A 17320-nucleotide genomic window follows, 5' to 3' on the forward strand; every position below is an offset into this window, starting at 1 on the left:
GGGAAGAGCCCCGCGGCTTCAACCGACATTCAAACACACGTACTTCTGCTATCGAAATATGTTAAGGGACATCACATTAACAGCCAATTAAGCCGGTACCACTGAGCGGGTCAGCACAACTGGAACGTGGCTGACCTAGCACCAATGGGTGCTCGGGACAGACTACATTTACTCATTTTTGCGGCTTTCTTCAGTGCGTCAAGGGAACTGCCCCCACCACTTTCTGCCGTATCCTTCATCACCGACAATCACTGCACTCTGTCTCATTCGATGGTAAAGGTAAAAGGTAAAGTTGTCCTTGTGCTTAACTACGCCATGAAGACGTACGGGAGAGTGGATCCAACGTTTTCTTGACCTCGGCATTAGTTGGAGGTGAGTGGTCAGCTTCACGCGCCGGTCGCTTTACGCCCGAAACCCACTGCATAGGAGGTTGGGTGGGCCCGAGAGCCGGCCTGGATGACATGGAGAAGTAAAATTTCTTGGCCCTACCAGGACTCAGACCCCTCGGTAGCCCGGTCCATAGCTAGTCGCTACACCGACTGAGCTATTGCGGCTCATTCGGTGGATACACGCTATTAGAGGCTGCAGAGCCTAACAACTAATACAACTTGAAACGTTGTTAATTTTCTACCAGGCTACACATGACGTAACATCCGAGATGACAGTATTCCTCAAAGTGCACGCACTGAGAATCTAAACCTCACATAAAAATAAGTTTCCTTACTCTGTAACCAATATGGACACATACTGAAGTAACTCAATTCAAGAACTTAGTTTGATATTCATGTGACTCGCTTGATGATGACCTAGGAAAGGTCGAAACATGCAGGACAACGCCTGTGCATAATAAACAAATGTTGATACATTAGTGTCTATTTTTATATGTGGATATCATTGTTGTATACACTGCCCCATTTACGCTGTTTGCTATGAGATAAAGCGAGGTGGAGCTGTACCTCCACTCTCCCATGTCTTCAAGGCATAGTGCTTCATTAAGCATAGGGAGAACTTTTTTGTTTTTCCTTGGCACTACAGCCCCAGTGGGCCTAGGCTTACCTCCATGAACTTCTCCGTTCACTTCGGTTTTTCTAGATCTAACACATACGGTAGGACTTCCTTGGGCGAGTGATCAGCTTGTCGCAAGGCCTCTACCTGTAGACAAACACAGAAAAACGCACACAAACATCCATGCCCTGAGTGGGACTCGAACCCACGATCCCGGCTTCCGAGCGAGCGAAGACAGTGCATGCCTTAGACCGCTCGGCTACCGTGACCGGCAGGGAGAACTTTACCTCACCTAAAAAGGGTCCCGCAATACATGCACATCCCTCTAAGAGTTGTGGGTGCTGATAATACTGGTAAGAGTAGGAACATTATTGGGTGGTCCCTATTATGTTCGTGGTAGGTAAAATGAAGAAGACAGAAAGTTGTATATTTAGCCTACTTTCCTTTTTTAAAATAAAGTACGATAAAATAAAAGGAGGCTAATGATATCACCTTACTGTCTATGTATGCCCCTTATCGCTGCAACACAACGGCTTGGTAAACATGTTCTTGCTGCAACGAATGCACACGCAACAATAAAAGAACTGTTTGACGGGTTGTTTTCTACGCGGTCCGTGTCGTGTCAAATACTCAATGTGTAGCGAAAAGAAAGTTGGCGATTAGTTCTTTCAAACAACTTCTTGTTACATACAGGGTATATAAGATTTCACCAGCTATTTGGAACAAGGGTCTTTCTTGACCATTCGATTAATAAAAAACCTGTTTTTATAGAACTGAAATTCCATCATGTCATCATAAAATTTCTCCGCTGTACCATAGTCTGCGCCCGTTCAATCCATTCCTCGTCTTCAAAAGCTATTTCTCTAAAATATTTTAATTTTATCCGATAATCTACGCCAAACACTTGGAAGCAGTGTTTTGCTTTGAGTTTCTAGAAAATAAAATGCACACAGCCTATGTTTCTTGTTTCGTTGTGACAAGTTCTTTCAAGAAAGCAGTCTTCTGGGATTTGGCGCCGTGTATATGTGGTGTTAACCGACGTTTCGGAGGAACGTATCGCCCCCATCTTCAGGGTTGAAGAAAAAGTATAGGTAAATCTGCAAGCGACAACACCGTGAGACACGGTAAATCAGTCTGCTTTACCGTGTCTCCCAGAAGACTGCTTTCTTCATAATCACCGCCGTGAAAGCCTCAAATCTTACAAGTTCTTTCAACCTCACAATCCTCTATTTAACTGCCCTGACACCAGTTGAATGATACGAACTGTGAAACCATCGTTTTGTAATTTTTCATATTCCTTTGCTACCTCGACTCTCTGGGGTTCTTCCCTTAAAGTGGAAAATATAGTTTAACTCCCATACAAAAAGCCGTCGAAATTATAGCTTTGTATATTTTAATCTTTGTGGTGTTTGACAGATGCTGGGAAGACATGATTCTGAATTGGTGGCATGCCGGGAACAATAAACTTCATATTCAACCGTCCTACTGTGAACGGGTTAATGAGAACGTAAAAAGTAAAGTAAAGCTATCCTTGTAAGAGGCAGTGGAAGCCCTTACGGTTGTGAGACGTCGAGGCTCCCACATTTTCCAGACAATCGGCTCTTGGGTGACGGTGAAGTTGTCAGTCTTAACCACCGACCGTCATTTATCTTCGAGGAAGATTCCTGGTATTCATTTCTGTTAGAGGCTGAGTCGACCCCAGGGCTATGTTGAGGCTGGAAGGATTAGGCCAATTAAAAAATCAGTGAACTCATTGGGAATCGAACCCGCAACCTTCCAACTTGTAGCATTGTGCCACTGTCAATTCGCGTAACATAGCTAAACTGCTCTAAATAAATTTGTACAATATTTCCTAGTAACGGAGGTACTGCATATGGTTAGACGTTCGAAAATTATGAATCGATACGGAAATGATGTAAAGTTTAGTGTAAGAAAATAGAAAGTGAAGCAAAAGAAGAATAAAAACCGCACACATACAATTTCTTAGGCAGTTACAAGCAACAGCTATAAAACGGTAGAATCCCTAAAGCAAAATTGCAAGAAAACTGCAAACATACTGACGACATAAAAAATCGCCCATAAGATGGTGAATATGGAAGAAAATACGGTATCTAAAACGATATACACATATTCTCAAATAAATCGGTGCAAAGGCATTACACACACACACAGATACTCGCATATATACATACACTTCTCATATGGACCGTGTGCCGTTGTTTTCCTGACGACGCCTGTTCAGTCAAATTTAGAGATAAAGATAAAGGAAAAGCTGTCTCTGTGCTTAATTAAGCATTACGCCGTGAAGGCGTGTGGGGGAGCAGATGTACAGATCAGCATATTCTTGCCTTCGGCACTAGCTGTAGGTGAGTGGTCAGCTTCAAGCGCCAGCCGCTTTATCCCCGGAGAAAGGAGCCCCGGTACCCATTCGATATGAGATCGGTGGACCCCAGAGCCGGTATAGACGACGCGGAGGAGAGAAAATTCTTGGCTCCACCGGAACTTGAACTCCGACTCCACGGCCGTCCAGCCCGTAGCCAGTCGCTATACCGACTGCGCTATCCCAGCTCCAATTTAGAGAGATGGTTTCCACAAATGACCGAAACTTACGAAAATCATACAAGCCGTTTTCGAGGAGATCGCAATTTGAGTTTGGGGGTCCTTGTGGAGGTTAGCAGAGAGCAGAATTCAAAAAACATTTTTTTTCGTACTGAGAGGAACTGAAAACGTGCAAATCGGTCAAAATGTCAAGATCAGTATTTTTCATGGCCATAGTACTTTCATATATACAGGGTGTCCCAGGAGGAAAAGTCAATATTCTGGGACGTCACAGTATCGACCATTCTAAGAAAAAAATTGTATACGTGTCCTATTCTGAACGGTTTCCGAGATAGAGCTATTTCACTGTACAATTCACTGTACACTGCACAGACGACAATACGCCATGCACTCACACGAGTTGCGAAGTGCATTGATGTTGACAGTGGAATTTTCGAAAATGTACTGTACTAGGTAAACTATACCAACTTTGTCACTAGAAAAATAAATACCAGTATTAGAAACAGTGGATAATATTTCTTTCTTATCAACAACTCTGGAACTGCACAGTGAAATAGCTCTAAATCGGAAGCTGTTCAGAATAGGACACATATACATATATTTCTTTTTTTGCTTAGAATTACCGATACTGTGATCTCCCTGAATATTGACCTTTCCTCCTGGGAGTCCTGTATACACTAATGTGTAAGAGAAAGTAAGAAAACTGGAAGACCTAGGGGTAAATGGAATGACGACTTTAATTTCTGAACCCTGGAACGGGCTTCAAAGAATAGGACCCATATGCATGAAGAATGCAATGCAATTAGCAGTAATTCCCAACTCTGCAGAACACCTTCCGTGTAAAATAATGCTGATTGAATTACATAACTACATGAATTAGAGCCATTCTTGCTCAGCTAGTGCAGAAAAACCCCGCCTTTTACGGGGCCCTAAGGCTCCTTACCGCATTCGGAAGATCTCTCTCCTGGGTCACCTCTGAGGCCCGGTGTGTTCAAGGTCGACTGGTGGGATGAATAATGAATTGCAAAAGACGAAGAAAGCCGCTGTGGCCTAATTTTAGAATACTATCAGAGTGTGAGTTACTTTACGATTGCCGGTTTACCGCCCATCACTTCGTCTTGTCGACAAGCCCCTTGAGACTCACGATCAGTAATTTGTTTTTCTACTGAAGTCTTGGTTTAATAGTCCTTACGTAACATCCTCTCTGACAAGAAGATGGATCCGTCGTTTACTAGTGCTGCTAGCCATCGTCAGCGCAGTTATTCTGGGGTCCGAATTCCGCAGGACTCACTTCACTGCCTCAGATCCAAGACTCTACCCAACCTGGAGGACCAGGTTCCCGTATTTATTTCCCTCAGCAACAGGTTGGCCCAGGTATACCCCACGCACTGGGTTCCCTTTTAGTCGCCTCCTATGACCCGCGGGGCTAGAGTGGATGTATTCGAAAGCGCCTCCGAGTGGGGTGCCGGGATATTATCGCACGTATACAGAGACTAAAGAAAAAAGAAATGGAAAATCAGAGAGAGTCACCGGTTCTCCGGGCCGAGACTAGAACCCGGGACTTCCCGCGACGGTCGGTGGCCCTGTGTAACATTTCGTAACGAGTTTGGAGCACCAATCGCCTTTTGCCGGCTGTCCTCGGGTGTGGAGGAACTAATAATCTGTGTCTGTGTAGCGTAACGCCTCTACTGTTCATTAACACTCAACAACACAAGTTTTGACTTTCTGCATTGTATTGCTTTGCAAACAGTTAGGGCTAAACATATCTGTAGTAAACGAACGTACACACAAATGAGGTATCTAATTTATTTCTTTTTCTTTCTCTGTGGTTCTAAAGCCCTTTGGACCTTGGCCGATTTTTCAGTTTCTTAGTCCTTCTTAGTCCTACACACAGCCGGTAGGACTTCGTGGACAGGGGATCAGCATGTAGCAAGGCCGCTACCTACACACAGAACAACACAAACACAGAATAAACGCACACAGACATTCATGCCTCCGGTGGGATTCGAACCACGATCCCAGTGTTCGAGCGGGCGAATAAGGTTCATGCCTTAGACCCGCGGCCACTGTGATCGGCTCTGATTTATGTATCTGCAGTTTGTTTAATGACGCTGACACTAACTCAAGACTATATACCGTCGAAAGACGACTACGTAATGTAAAATTATGCAGACGAAAGCGGTCACGGCCTAATTTAACATCTACTTATCGGGATTGAGAACAATAATGAAAAACACCAATCGGGATAATCGGTGCTCTGGCCGAGATTCGAAGTGGGAACCATCGGAATACAAGTCAGCAGCGTTACCGCTTGAAATGTGATCAGGCAGATTGAGAAAAGTGCACAGGAAAGCCCTTCGTTGTGTTTCAGCGTGGATCAAAGGAATGGTTGCTCCATCACGGTCCATCAGCGCCGAGTCTGCATATACTCTCTCCTTCCAATGTGTATAGCACGGCAGCTAATGGGCAGCGCAAATATAGAATAGGATGTCGTATTGTGACACTATTGTACATCCCAGAGGAGCCGGAGAAGCCTGGTCAGCGCAGTGACTAGGGCATGGGCTGGTCGACCAAGGAATCCGTGTGTTTTCTATTTCTCCACAGCGTCCACACAAATACTCGAGCTCATCTACAATCCTACACGGTGTGTTACAGCAGCGGATCTTTCCCAGGGGTAAAGTGGCCGGAGCGTGAAACTGACCACTCACCTCCACCTAGTGTCAAGGTTAAGATTGTGTGGAGGTCGCGCCATAGCTCAAGCGGTTAGTCGCTGGCTTCCCACCGCGGCGGCCCGGGTTCGATCCCGGGTCTGGTCAAGTGGGATTTCTGGTGGACAAAGTGGCGCTGGGGCAGGTTTTCTCCAAGTACTTCGGTTCCCCTGCCAATCTTCATTCCACCAATTGCTCCACAATGACCCTCACCGACATCTGGGGCTGGTACAATAGGCCAGAAATGGCCGCAGTACAAGGGACTTAGTCCCACCACACTAGCAATAAAAAAAAAGGTTCTGTGTAACTATACCTCTAATTCATCCATACGTCTTTGTGGTAAAGGTCAAGTTGTCCCTGTGCTTAACTAATTAAGCACTACACCATGAAGGCGTATAGGGGAGTGGATGTACAGATTGACATTTTCTCGGCCTCAGCACTAGTTGGAGGTGAGTGGTCACTTTCAAGCCCCGGCCTCTTTAACCTCGGGGAAAGAGCNGCCCACGGTACGCACTGGATAGGAGGCTGTGTGAGCCCCAGTGCCAGTCTGCACGACGTGGAGAAGAGAAAATTCTTGACCATACCAGGACTCGGTCGTCCAGCCCGTAGCCAGTCGCTATACCAACTGCTCGTGTTACGGTGCTTAATCAAGCACAGGGATAACTTTGCCTTTCTTTACTTTTTATTGTGTAACCCAGTTTATTTAACGACGCTGACAATATAGCTTCAGTTATACAGCGTTGAATGGGACGCAGTATCTACGGCATGGATCGCTAACACCAAGCACTCCCAACCCAGTTATCACTGAATACAACGCAATGCATGTCCTTGACTCTACAATCGGAAAGTTAGATATTCACTTCCTGTCAACTGGGGCTTTATAGAGGAAAAAGAACGTTCAGGGGGTTACAAATATTTATTCTCCCATTTAATACCTACAAAACGTAAAGGCAAGGTTGTTCCTGCCGGTCACGGTAGCCGAGCGGTCTAAGCATGTACTGTCTTCGCTCGCTTGGAAACCGAGATCGTGGGTTCGAATCCCACTCAGGGCATGGATGTTTAGTTTGTGTGTGTGCGTTTTTCTGTGTTTGTGTACAGGTAGAGGCCTTGCGATAAGCTGATCCCCCGCCCATGGAGTCCTACCGAATGTGTAAGATCTAGAAAAACCGAAGTGAACGTAGGCCCACTGGGGCTGTAGTGCAAAGGTGGTTAATTAATTAAGCACCACGCCATTAACCCATATGGGGGAGAGGAGGTACAGCTACGCTATTCTTGACATCGGCACTAGATGGGAGTGAGTGGTCAGCTTCACGCCCCTGCTGTTTTACTCCCAGGTTCCCACTGGACAGAAGGCTGGGTGGCCCCAAAGCCGGTCTGGACGATGTGGAATACAGAAAAATCTCTTACTCCTGCCGGAAATCGAACTCCGGCCGTCAATCTCGTAGCCCGTCGCTAAAGTAACTGGGGTGCCTGGTTCGGAATGTCCGACAAATTATTCTAATAAAATGTGATATTATGTCATGGGTGAATTTTGAAACGTTGTTATATTCTTTCAGAAATAACCGGTTAATTAAATCCAGCAGATAGAACAATGGCAGCACAAGTGGAGTGTTAACTTTAGAAATCTAATAAAATATAAACGTCACGGGAAACCTTTCCCATCTCCAGGTTTAGAGACTCAAGTCCCTGCCTAAAGACGTGTGAGAAGTATTACCATAAACCGTTTTTATGAAAGCGACTCTTTGTGAAGCTCGGAGCAACATCCCCCACGGAGTAGGGCGCATGCGTGATAAAGTGCATAACAGTAGGAACGGTAGGAACGCACCTGAACAAGAACCACTCGCAGTCTGCTTTATAAAAGTAATACTATGATACGTATTTAACAATTTAACGTATGTGAGAATATAAGTACTTTGGTTTGCTTTCTATATTTAACACATGACAAATAATTCGTTCAAAAAAATGTTAACACGTTTAGACTCCGGCTAAAATAACACAGTCATCATCGGTCGACACAGCAAGTGGGTGAGTATATTTCTAGATGCCTGGGCACACACACAAAAAAAAGTATATTTCGTTTATTAATTTTCATAACTTCCTCTTCAAAATCAAACTTTCAAATTCAACTACTGGGTGCAATAATCTACAATCACCCACAAAAAATCCCCTGTAATTGATTCACTGACTTACCAATCCAGCTGTCTCGAGATAACGTTAACACAACCATCTTGCCCGCCGCAGCAATCAGTACTGGCTCAGGGATACAGACAGATCAGGTTACTCTCTACCTTGTTCCTGTGAGGTCGCTCACTCACTCTCTCTTAAAACGTTCGAAATATTCAAGTGTTTGCTTGCTTCTACAGTCTGTTCAGCAGAAGAGTACGGTGAAGATATCCACGTGCTACAGAATGAACAGGAAAGGTGTACTTGAAAGTGTACAGCAACAAACCTCTGAACAAAAAGATTATGGAAAAGTTTTGGTACACGATTGGGGGGGGGGGNGTTCCACAACTAACATACATACGTACACGTTTTGTATTCAAGTTTATGATTTAGTATAAAGGAAAGTTGGAATAACTAGAAATTCCTGGTGTGCCACGACTTAAAAAAATTAGTTATCTTTTCTAAATATCGATAAGTAACAGGGACAAAAAAAAAAGATTATATTCCGGGTCAGCAGAACACGCGCGCTTTCACGTTGCAATTATTTTATTGCGATATACCTGCAAAAAACGGATACACTATCAGGTACATTGTCAATAATCACTGATTGTAGCGATTAATTTTAATAATTATATCTTTCCTACATAAAACTATAATTCACTCATAAATATCTGTCCTACCTGCGGATAAATTTCAACGCGTCATCGACTTAAGCATCAGTACTGATATTACACCTGCCGACACATTTCCCAGTCTAGCCAACGTTAGTACAGGTGGTGCAATATGAATATCACAAGTCTTCATAGTACAGACATACGTGGCTAAGTACAATGCTTATTACAAATAAGCACATAATCCTCACACATGAAAACTAGCACGTCAAGCTCTATCTACGTGACAACCTAGGAAAGGGATAGGATAAAAAACCAGCGAAAGTAATGTACGCCGTTACAGGTGTGTCTCATGGTGCAATGAAAGAAGGGTAGAATAAAACGTGACAGATGTCAGACACGGCAGTCTTTGTGTTAAACAGCACGTAATGTATATAGCACGAGGTACGCCTGAAGAAAAAGTGAGGTTCAAATCAGTAAGAGGAGTAAAAATACGAGATCGAAATCGTAAGGAATTCTGTCATACATGACCTCAATGTCGAAACGTAATCAATCTGAAGAAAGCGACATTTAAAGAAGCGTTCCTAAATTAATTCCTGGAACGTTACCTTACGAATATTAGCTAGCCAGAAGCTGGCCTGCCTCTCAGTTCTGTCCACCAACATATTAATCAACCGGGATATCGGCCATGCCAATTCCAACGCGTTCTTTACGCAGTATGCATGGCTCCCAGTCCGCATGCGTCAAGTTGGGGATCGCTAGATTTTGATGAAATAACGTTTGCCACTGAAGGTCACTACAAACTCGAGTTTAATTTAATAATAATAATAATCTATGTGCGCTACAGTCCCTGATGAACCCTGACCTCTGTTTTACAGTTTCTTAATCATATACAGTCGGTAGGACTCCTTGGGTGGGTGACGAGACCTCCATGAGGCCGCTACCTATACAGAACAACACAAATATAGAAAAAATGTAAACATCCATGCATCGACTTGGATTCGAATCCAAGACCCCAAAATTTGAGCGGGAGAAGACAGTTCATGCCTTAGACCACGCGGCCACTGTGATCGGCTCTTAATTTATTAGGATTCGCAATAACGACCTGGCGGATGCAAGGACTTCAGAGGTGTGACACCAGAGTCAATACCGTTAGCGCAGTAGCCATAGTGAGTGAGTGACAATAGCGGCCATGACAACGAATATTTCAGGGTTAAGAACCGAAAAGCTCCTAGAAAATAGATGAACCAGCCATACACATCTTATGTAACTGTGAGGTTACATCTTACTTAAAATTTCGTCACCTGCGCCAGGTGACTACCAAGACGCCCCTGTAAGTGTGACACTGCAGAAGGTTCAAATATAGGGGTGGAGGGTTATCAACAAATCACTGAAAGTCGCGGTGCAAGGGCCGATCAATGCCTACCCCTTACCCATCCATTCGTTCATGGTATGTAATATACAATATGTATGATTTATACATTTTACAGCGACTACCACAGTGGCCGCGCGGTCTATCTTCGCCCGCTCAAACACTGGGACCGTGGGTTCGAATCCCACTCAAGTCATGGGTGTCTGTAAGCAGGTAACGGCCTTTTGAATAAAAATCTTCTATGGAAATGTACATTTACAGGGTGTCTCAGGAGGAAAGATCAATATTCTGGAAGGTCACAGTATCGGTCATTCTAAGCAAAAATTACAAATGTAAATGCATCCTATTCAGAACGTTTTCCGAGGTACAGCTACATATTTCACTGTACAGACACGCCATATCCTCACACGAGTTGCAAAGTGCACTGATTTTGACGGAAGAATTTTCGAAAATTCATTATACTAGGTAAACTGTACCAGCTTTGTCACTTGAACAATAAATACCGGTATTAGAAACAGTATATAATATCACTTTCTTATGAGCAATTTTGGAACTGTACAGTACAGTGAAATAGCTGTTTCTCGGAAACCGTTCAGAATAGGACACATCTACATATCAATATATATTACTTAGAATGACTGATACTATGACCTCCCAGAATATTCACCTTTCCTCCTGGAACATCCTGTATAGTAGAGACATTAAATATAACATTACCGAAAGGCACCTGTATCAGAAATGAACTGAAAGCTGTAATTAATACTGATAATGTGTCCACCAATGGCATACGGAATATCTAGAAGCCATCACAATGACAAGGTGCAAAAAGCGTATGCAGAACTGTGTCTACTGAGCTTACTCCGGCACGGATTTCACCTATCCAGCTTTGCTTCCTTTTTGAAGTGATTTACACTAAAATTAATGTGAATAACATGCAAAAATCAATATGTAGAAGGGAAAGAAGAAATTTAATGGCATGCTACATAGATCCTGAATCTGGAATACGCATCGTCTTGCTTCATGAGTCGCAGAATAGAAGATAACGAAATTCTACAAGAATTTTCAGGTTTCATGTTATAACTGTTACAGCACACATCCCAAGTACTTCATAAAAAAAAATTCCTTGAAGTGAAAACTGCACAATTCCTTCCGATGTTACATCAACCAATGACGCACCAAAGTGTATTCGAGACATTGCACGTAGACAAGAAGAGTTCGTGTATGTAAGCTTGGGGCGGTAGTGGCTGGTGGTTGCCAGTGCTTCGGAGGAACACGCGGAAACTGCTACTCAGAAACGTCGGTAGTCTAGCCAGCAGATTACACGGTGTCATAATCCAAGAAGCCACAATGCAAACCTACACAGCTGTGCAAGCGTCACATCTCATGTAATTCAGTGCAGCTACGTGAACTTGCTGACGAGAATCTGATGCAATACCGTGCAATGTTCTTGTTTCGCGTGGGTCAACATAATGGACGGCTGCTGTCTGCAATGTGTTTAAAATTCTGAGAAGCTGAACATGATCAATCTGGGGTCTGCAAAGTTCACACCTCCTCCACCACGCTTATCGGTAAGTTTCGAAAAACAGACCGAAAGCTACCCATTGCGTTCCGGTTAGTGCGTCAATCCGCCAGTGAGAACGCACAAATTAGACCCACCTGGCCCAAAATAATCCGAAACTCGATATCAGTCCTGCCAGCATACTAGATTTCATCGAGCTATTTTGATTTCGCTTTCAAGACTACTTTACTTACGAGACTAAATGGCCTTTTACGTGTATCTTTCTTTACTTCAGGTGAATTTGACTACATTTCTCATAGGCCAAGGCGGTTCCTTTATATGAGCATATTACAAAAAGGTGTCCCTGTGCATAACTAATTAAGCACTATGCCAAGGAGACGTATGGGGGAGTGGAAGTATAGATCCACATATTCTTGACCTCGGCACTAGTTGGGAGTGAATGGTAAGCTTCACGCCCCGGCCGCTTTGCCCTCTACGAAAGAGCCCACGGTACCCATTGTCTAGGAGGTTGGGTGGGCCCCAGAACCGGCTTGGACAACGTAGAGAGGAGAAAAATCTTAACCCCTACCGGGACTCAAACCCGGACCCTTAAGTAAAAAAAGTACTCAATATAAAACCTGTGTTTGATCTTGCTCTAAATTTGTTAAAGACATCTTTCGCTCCAAAATACAATGTGTTTCTAAATTACTGTCGGGGTTTCCGTGGCCTATAATTTTCAAAACGGAAATAATAAAATAAAACTGCTTACGTATTCCGTAAGCAGTTTTATATTATTGTTTCCGGTTTGAAAATTATAGGCCACGGAAACCCCGACAGTAATTTAGAATCATCCTGTACATTTATCGACTTACATATGTAGGTTTTCATGTAAAGTATCCATTATTTTTGTCCGACTTCAACCAAGTTGGCATGTGTCAAGAAATCGTAGTAAAACTGTCCAATATCAAATTCAATAAAAATCCGTTCCTTGGTTCCCGACTTGTTTCGGATGGGCAACGGAAACAGCGAAAGCTACAGGTGCTCCTTGGGGTTGGGAAAGTGCCTAAAACGTGGGTTACGTTCCCAAATGATCATTTTTAAATGGTAAACTTGGTAACTGTGAAATGTAGTAACATCGTAGCAATATACAAAGGATATTTAAGCATAAAGGTCCTAAATGACAATAAATAACACATTACAACCTTATTTATTATAATACTGGAACCCGCCAAGAATGCTTCGGGTAGGTCAGTAGGTTGATAAGGAGGTTAACCAGAGTTTGTGTTTGGAGTGGAGTCACAAACAGAGACTTCTTAGGTTCCTTGCTCAGAAACTGTTCAATAGCTTACGTATGGGCGAGTTTCGTGTCATTAAGCTGCCGTTTCTCTCCTTTCTGGTCCTGCTTCGAAAGAGAAAAGACGAATTGCGAGGCTTTCTTGATAATGAAAATAATATACGTTCGGAAAAGCATCAACAATGGACGCGTAAAAAGGGGTGCATCCGTATATGAAATTGTTAGCCATATTATCACCCAACCCGACGTGGAAGTTAAAACTAAATGCATCTTTGGACAGAAACCAATTACTTTAACACACATTTTACACGACTCTGCAAGGAAGCAGCAGAATTCTCATCGTGTCTATGTCAGAGCAGCAAGCCACGTTGCGACTTTCCATGTTAGGTTGTCTTCACTTGCGTCCCATCTCACCCTGACCTTTGCGATCCACAAATCGATGGCAGGGAGGCGAGATGGTAACCTATTTAGAGATGTTGGATGTTGTTCTCTTCGGATTTCTGGAACAGCTACAGACAGGCAAAGGAAATCTAGCAGAACAGAAGAATGTGACCTAATACTGGCCTATGAAGATTCCCATGTTATTTAACAACATTCTTTCAACTGCACACGTTATATAGCAACGAAGGAGTCTATGTTGAATTTGAGGTTTCACATAGGTAACTATGAAGAATACAATTTTTTTACTTGTAACGCCGTGTAGTCTGGTAGAAGTTTAGTGACGATCCTCCGAAATGTTAACGGACTTCTATCGAACAACCCAGAAGGAAACATTCTTCAAAGTTATATCGCAGATTGTAAACGATAAGATATTATGGCATATAGACCCGTTGCTAAGCAGTGACTTTGTAAACAGCGACTGTTTCTGGGCAACGGCTAGGTACACACGTTCCCGTTGCTAGGCAGCAGCAGATTCTTAACAATGCAACAGTTGGACTACAACAATAGGTGTTTTCTATGTGGTCCGTGTCGAGATGTTATGAGAAAGGGACAAAGTCTGAACGGGAATCTGCGAAGAGAGGACTTGAGCCGGAGGCAGAGGAATAGCTATTGTTAGAGCAGTTACCAGGAAACGTCTAGTAACAGACTAAGAACACTAAACTGTGTGCTGTAGTGAACTCTAAAGTATGGAAATAGGGATAGTGTTATAGTCATTTGTAGTTATGACCTGTAAGTAGTCAGTAAATCCATTCACCAATCCAAACACCCCGTCTATAGACAATCCATACACGTGAAAATATGGAATTGAGTGATCATTGGTTATATTCAGGCCCTTGTCTGTTTTAAGGAGGATCCGAGAAAAAACAAGGGAAAGACTCGCGTTATCCTGTCTAAAAGCCAAAATTCGAACCCCAAATCACCCAAATACGAACCAAGAATTCCATCCATAAGTGAATGTAACTGTTTAAAGCACGGGTAATATACAATTTTCGTAGTGACGTGTCATCTATGTCACGATCTCCCAATTATTTTTTCCCTTCAGATTTTTAGATTGACAATTTGTATGTACTTCTTACCCCCATGTGTGTTACACGCGGCCCATCTCATCCTCCTCCTGCTCTCCTGTCAGATTACACGGCTTTGCAACTCAGAAGACCACATCCTAAATAGGTTAAAGTTATCAAGTTTCGTTTTGGGAGGTTCACTTTTCTGTACACCCTGCACAGTCGTACACTCCGCACCTAAATTTATTTCACACACACACACCCCAGCACTCGACAGTCCTTGAACAAGCCTCTAGGCTACTTGCACACTCACACCAAAGTATCTAGCGCGTGTGAGTAGAGGTAACGCTCTAACAGTACTTGGGAGGCGCTCGGTTCAAATCCCGGCGGAGACAACTTATTTCTTGATTGAGGCTTTCGCAATTATCTTAAGTCCCTCCAGGGAAATCCCTGGGCAATACTTTGATTAGGCCACAATCACTTTCTACCAAACCCGTTCTAATTCATCTATTCGACAATATGCAGTTTAGATACTTATAGCGTCGTTAAATAACCAACAACACATAAAAGTATTAGAAATGGGCGTGGCTGCGGCAAATTTTGGCTTCAGAACCGGAGGCCGAAACACATACATTTCTATAGACCAGCCCTTCATCATTCCTGGCCCTCCTGCGACTTAGGGCCCCCATACACACACAGTTTGGCCTGCACAGTTGAAGACTGAAAGGCAAAACTGACGTGTGTGGTGCGGCCGGCCGGCCAGTCGTTTGGACTGTTGACCTGTGGGAAACCCGTCAGTCCGTCAGTTCTGCCTGCAGGACCGTAGCACGTGATGTGTGTGACTCAACATTATAGGCTGGAAGACCGTGATTGTGTCATGAAGCCTGCCGCTTTATCTGTGCATGTATGGGGAGGGAAGGGAGGGGGTAAACTGTCACAGTTTTGCTTGAAAGGTCGATCGGAAGGCCAAACTGTGTGTATAGGGGCCCTAACGTAGGAAGCGCCTATCATGTGGAAGAATGTAGCACTGTTTTCAGATCTTCATTTCAAACTCGTGACACTGAAGACAGCAGCATTCACAGTGCTTACCAGTATGTCTAACGGGTAAGTGCTTAAAAATAATGCACGTGGCTGTTGGCCAATGGTGTTTCGAGATGGACAGCGCCGAGAACTGATATGAGGGATCATTAAATGGCGGTCGGACTGTGGTTGTTACTATTTTTGCATTACATTTCATATGCATTAAAATCTGGTTTCAATGTACCGCAGAATGTCCCATAAACCTGGTAAATTTGTCCCTGTGCTTAACTAACTAAGCACTATGCCATGAAGACGTTTAGGCGAGTGGATGTATAGATCCACGTTTCCTTGACCTCGGCACTAGTTGGAGGTGAGTGGTCGGCTTCATGCCCCGACCGCTTTACTCCTGGGGAAAGAGTCCCAATAACCCATTGGATAGGATTTTGGGTGGGCCCCAGAGTCTGCCTGGATGACGTGGAAAAGAGAAAATTCTTGACGCTACCGGGACTCGAACTCCGACCCGTCGTCCAACCCGTAGCCAGTCGCCATACCGACTATGCTATCCCGGTATCTTCTATTACATTTAATGTGTCCATAATTAATTGACTGATCTCATGCTTATATTGGTTGATTTATTTAGTTTTGTACCACTTAACGAATCTGTAATAGACTTTAGAGTGAAGAAAAACTGGACGATGTTGAATTCCGTAAGAATATCGCATAGGATGAGGAAAGATACAGTCGTCACCTAGCAGTACCATCCCTGTAGGTCTTGGAGGGGCTGAGGAAATCCACGACAAACCTCAGTCACGACAGTCTACATGTCGAAGCAAAGACTGGAATCGGTTATCTCCCGAAAACATATCAGATGCTTTACCGTCTGAGCCATCATGGCCGAGTACTACATTTTAACTGTTGATGGCACCGCATTTCACTGTCTTCGTAATTCTCTTGAAGTCTTGCAGCTCGAGCATATACTTGATTTGTTCATGGTAATCTATTTTCGCTAACACAGTTATACAGTTCCGCCAATCACAGTGGCCGCGCGGTCTAAGGCATGAACCGTCTTCTCCCGCTCGAACACTGAGGTCGTAAGTTCGAATCCCACTCGAGGCATGGATTTCTGTGCTCGTTTATTCTGTTTGTGCTGTCCATTGTGCAGGTTGCGGCCTTTCGACGGGCTGATCCCCTGTCCAAGGAGTCCTACCGACTGTGTATCCTATTAAGAAACCGAAAAAGCGGCCAAATTCAGAGGCTGTAGAGCTGGAGGGAGAGAGATATGCACCCTTCGTCTTAACGGTCTTAACTGCACATGGTATGGCTTGAAACATCCTCCTCCAACAGTCCTTATAATCAGAAGCGAAATGAATCGAGTTCCTACAGCTACAACAGCAATCATCACTCCCACTACCCGCGAGTAGGAACTCGATACAGCCCACACCACCCGACTCTTCAGCGCCCATTGCCATAGCTCCAACACCTTCGAAGCGACTTCCTGTCTCGTGCAGTTACTTTGGGTAGGCCCACCACTGTTCTGTCCCCCCAATCTTCAAAATAATTCAATTCAATTCAATTCAATTCTTTATTATTAATGTGCCGAGTCAACAGCCGCAAGGCCAATTACAGACTCAGCACAGTGTAGATG

General features: G+C 43.9%; 1 protein-coding gene across 3 annotated transcripts in view; it reads right to left on the reverse strand.

The window, feature by feature from the left end:
* The window catches only part of LOC111861926 (6-phosphofructo-2-kinase/fructose-2,6-bisphosphatase 1), a 159914-nt gene that overhangs the window by 130679 nt on the left and 11915 nt on the right, over positions 1-17320 (reverse strand). Inside the window, exon 1 of one of the 3 annotated variants that reach the window (XM_033750505.1) lies at positions 8463-8517. The exons of the other annotated variants lie outside the window; for them this stretch is intronic. Coding sequence (XP_033606396.1) covers positions 8463-8499 — 37 coding nt within the window. The 5' untranslated portion in view covers positions 8500-8517. Of the gene's footprint in view, positions 1-8462; positions 8518-17320 lie in introns of those variants that run through there. 3 annotated transcript variants of the gene reach the window in all.

The sequence above is a fragment of the Cryptotermes secundus genome, unplaced genomic scaffold (genome assembly GCF_002891405.2).
Source record: "Cryptotermes secundus unplaced genomic scaffold, Csec_1.0 scaffold84, whole genome shotgun sequence".
Taxonomy (NCBI): Eukaryota; Metazoa; Arthropoda; class Insecta; order Blattodea; family Kalotermitidae; genus Cryptotermes; species Cryptotermes secundus.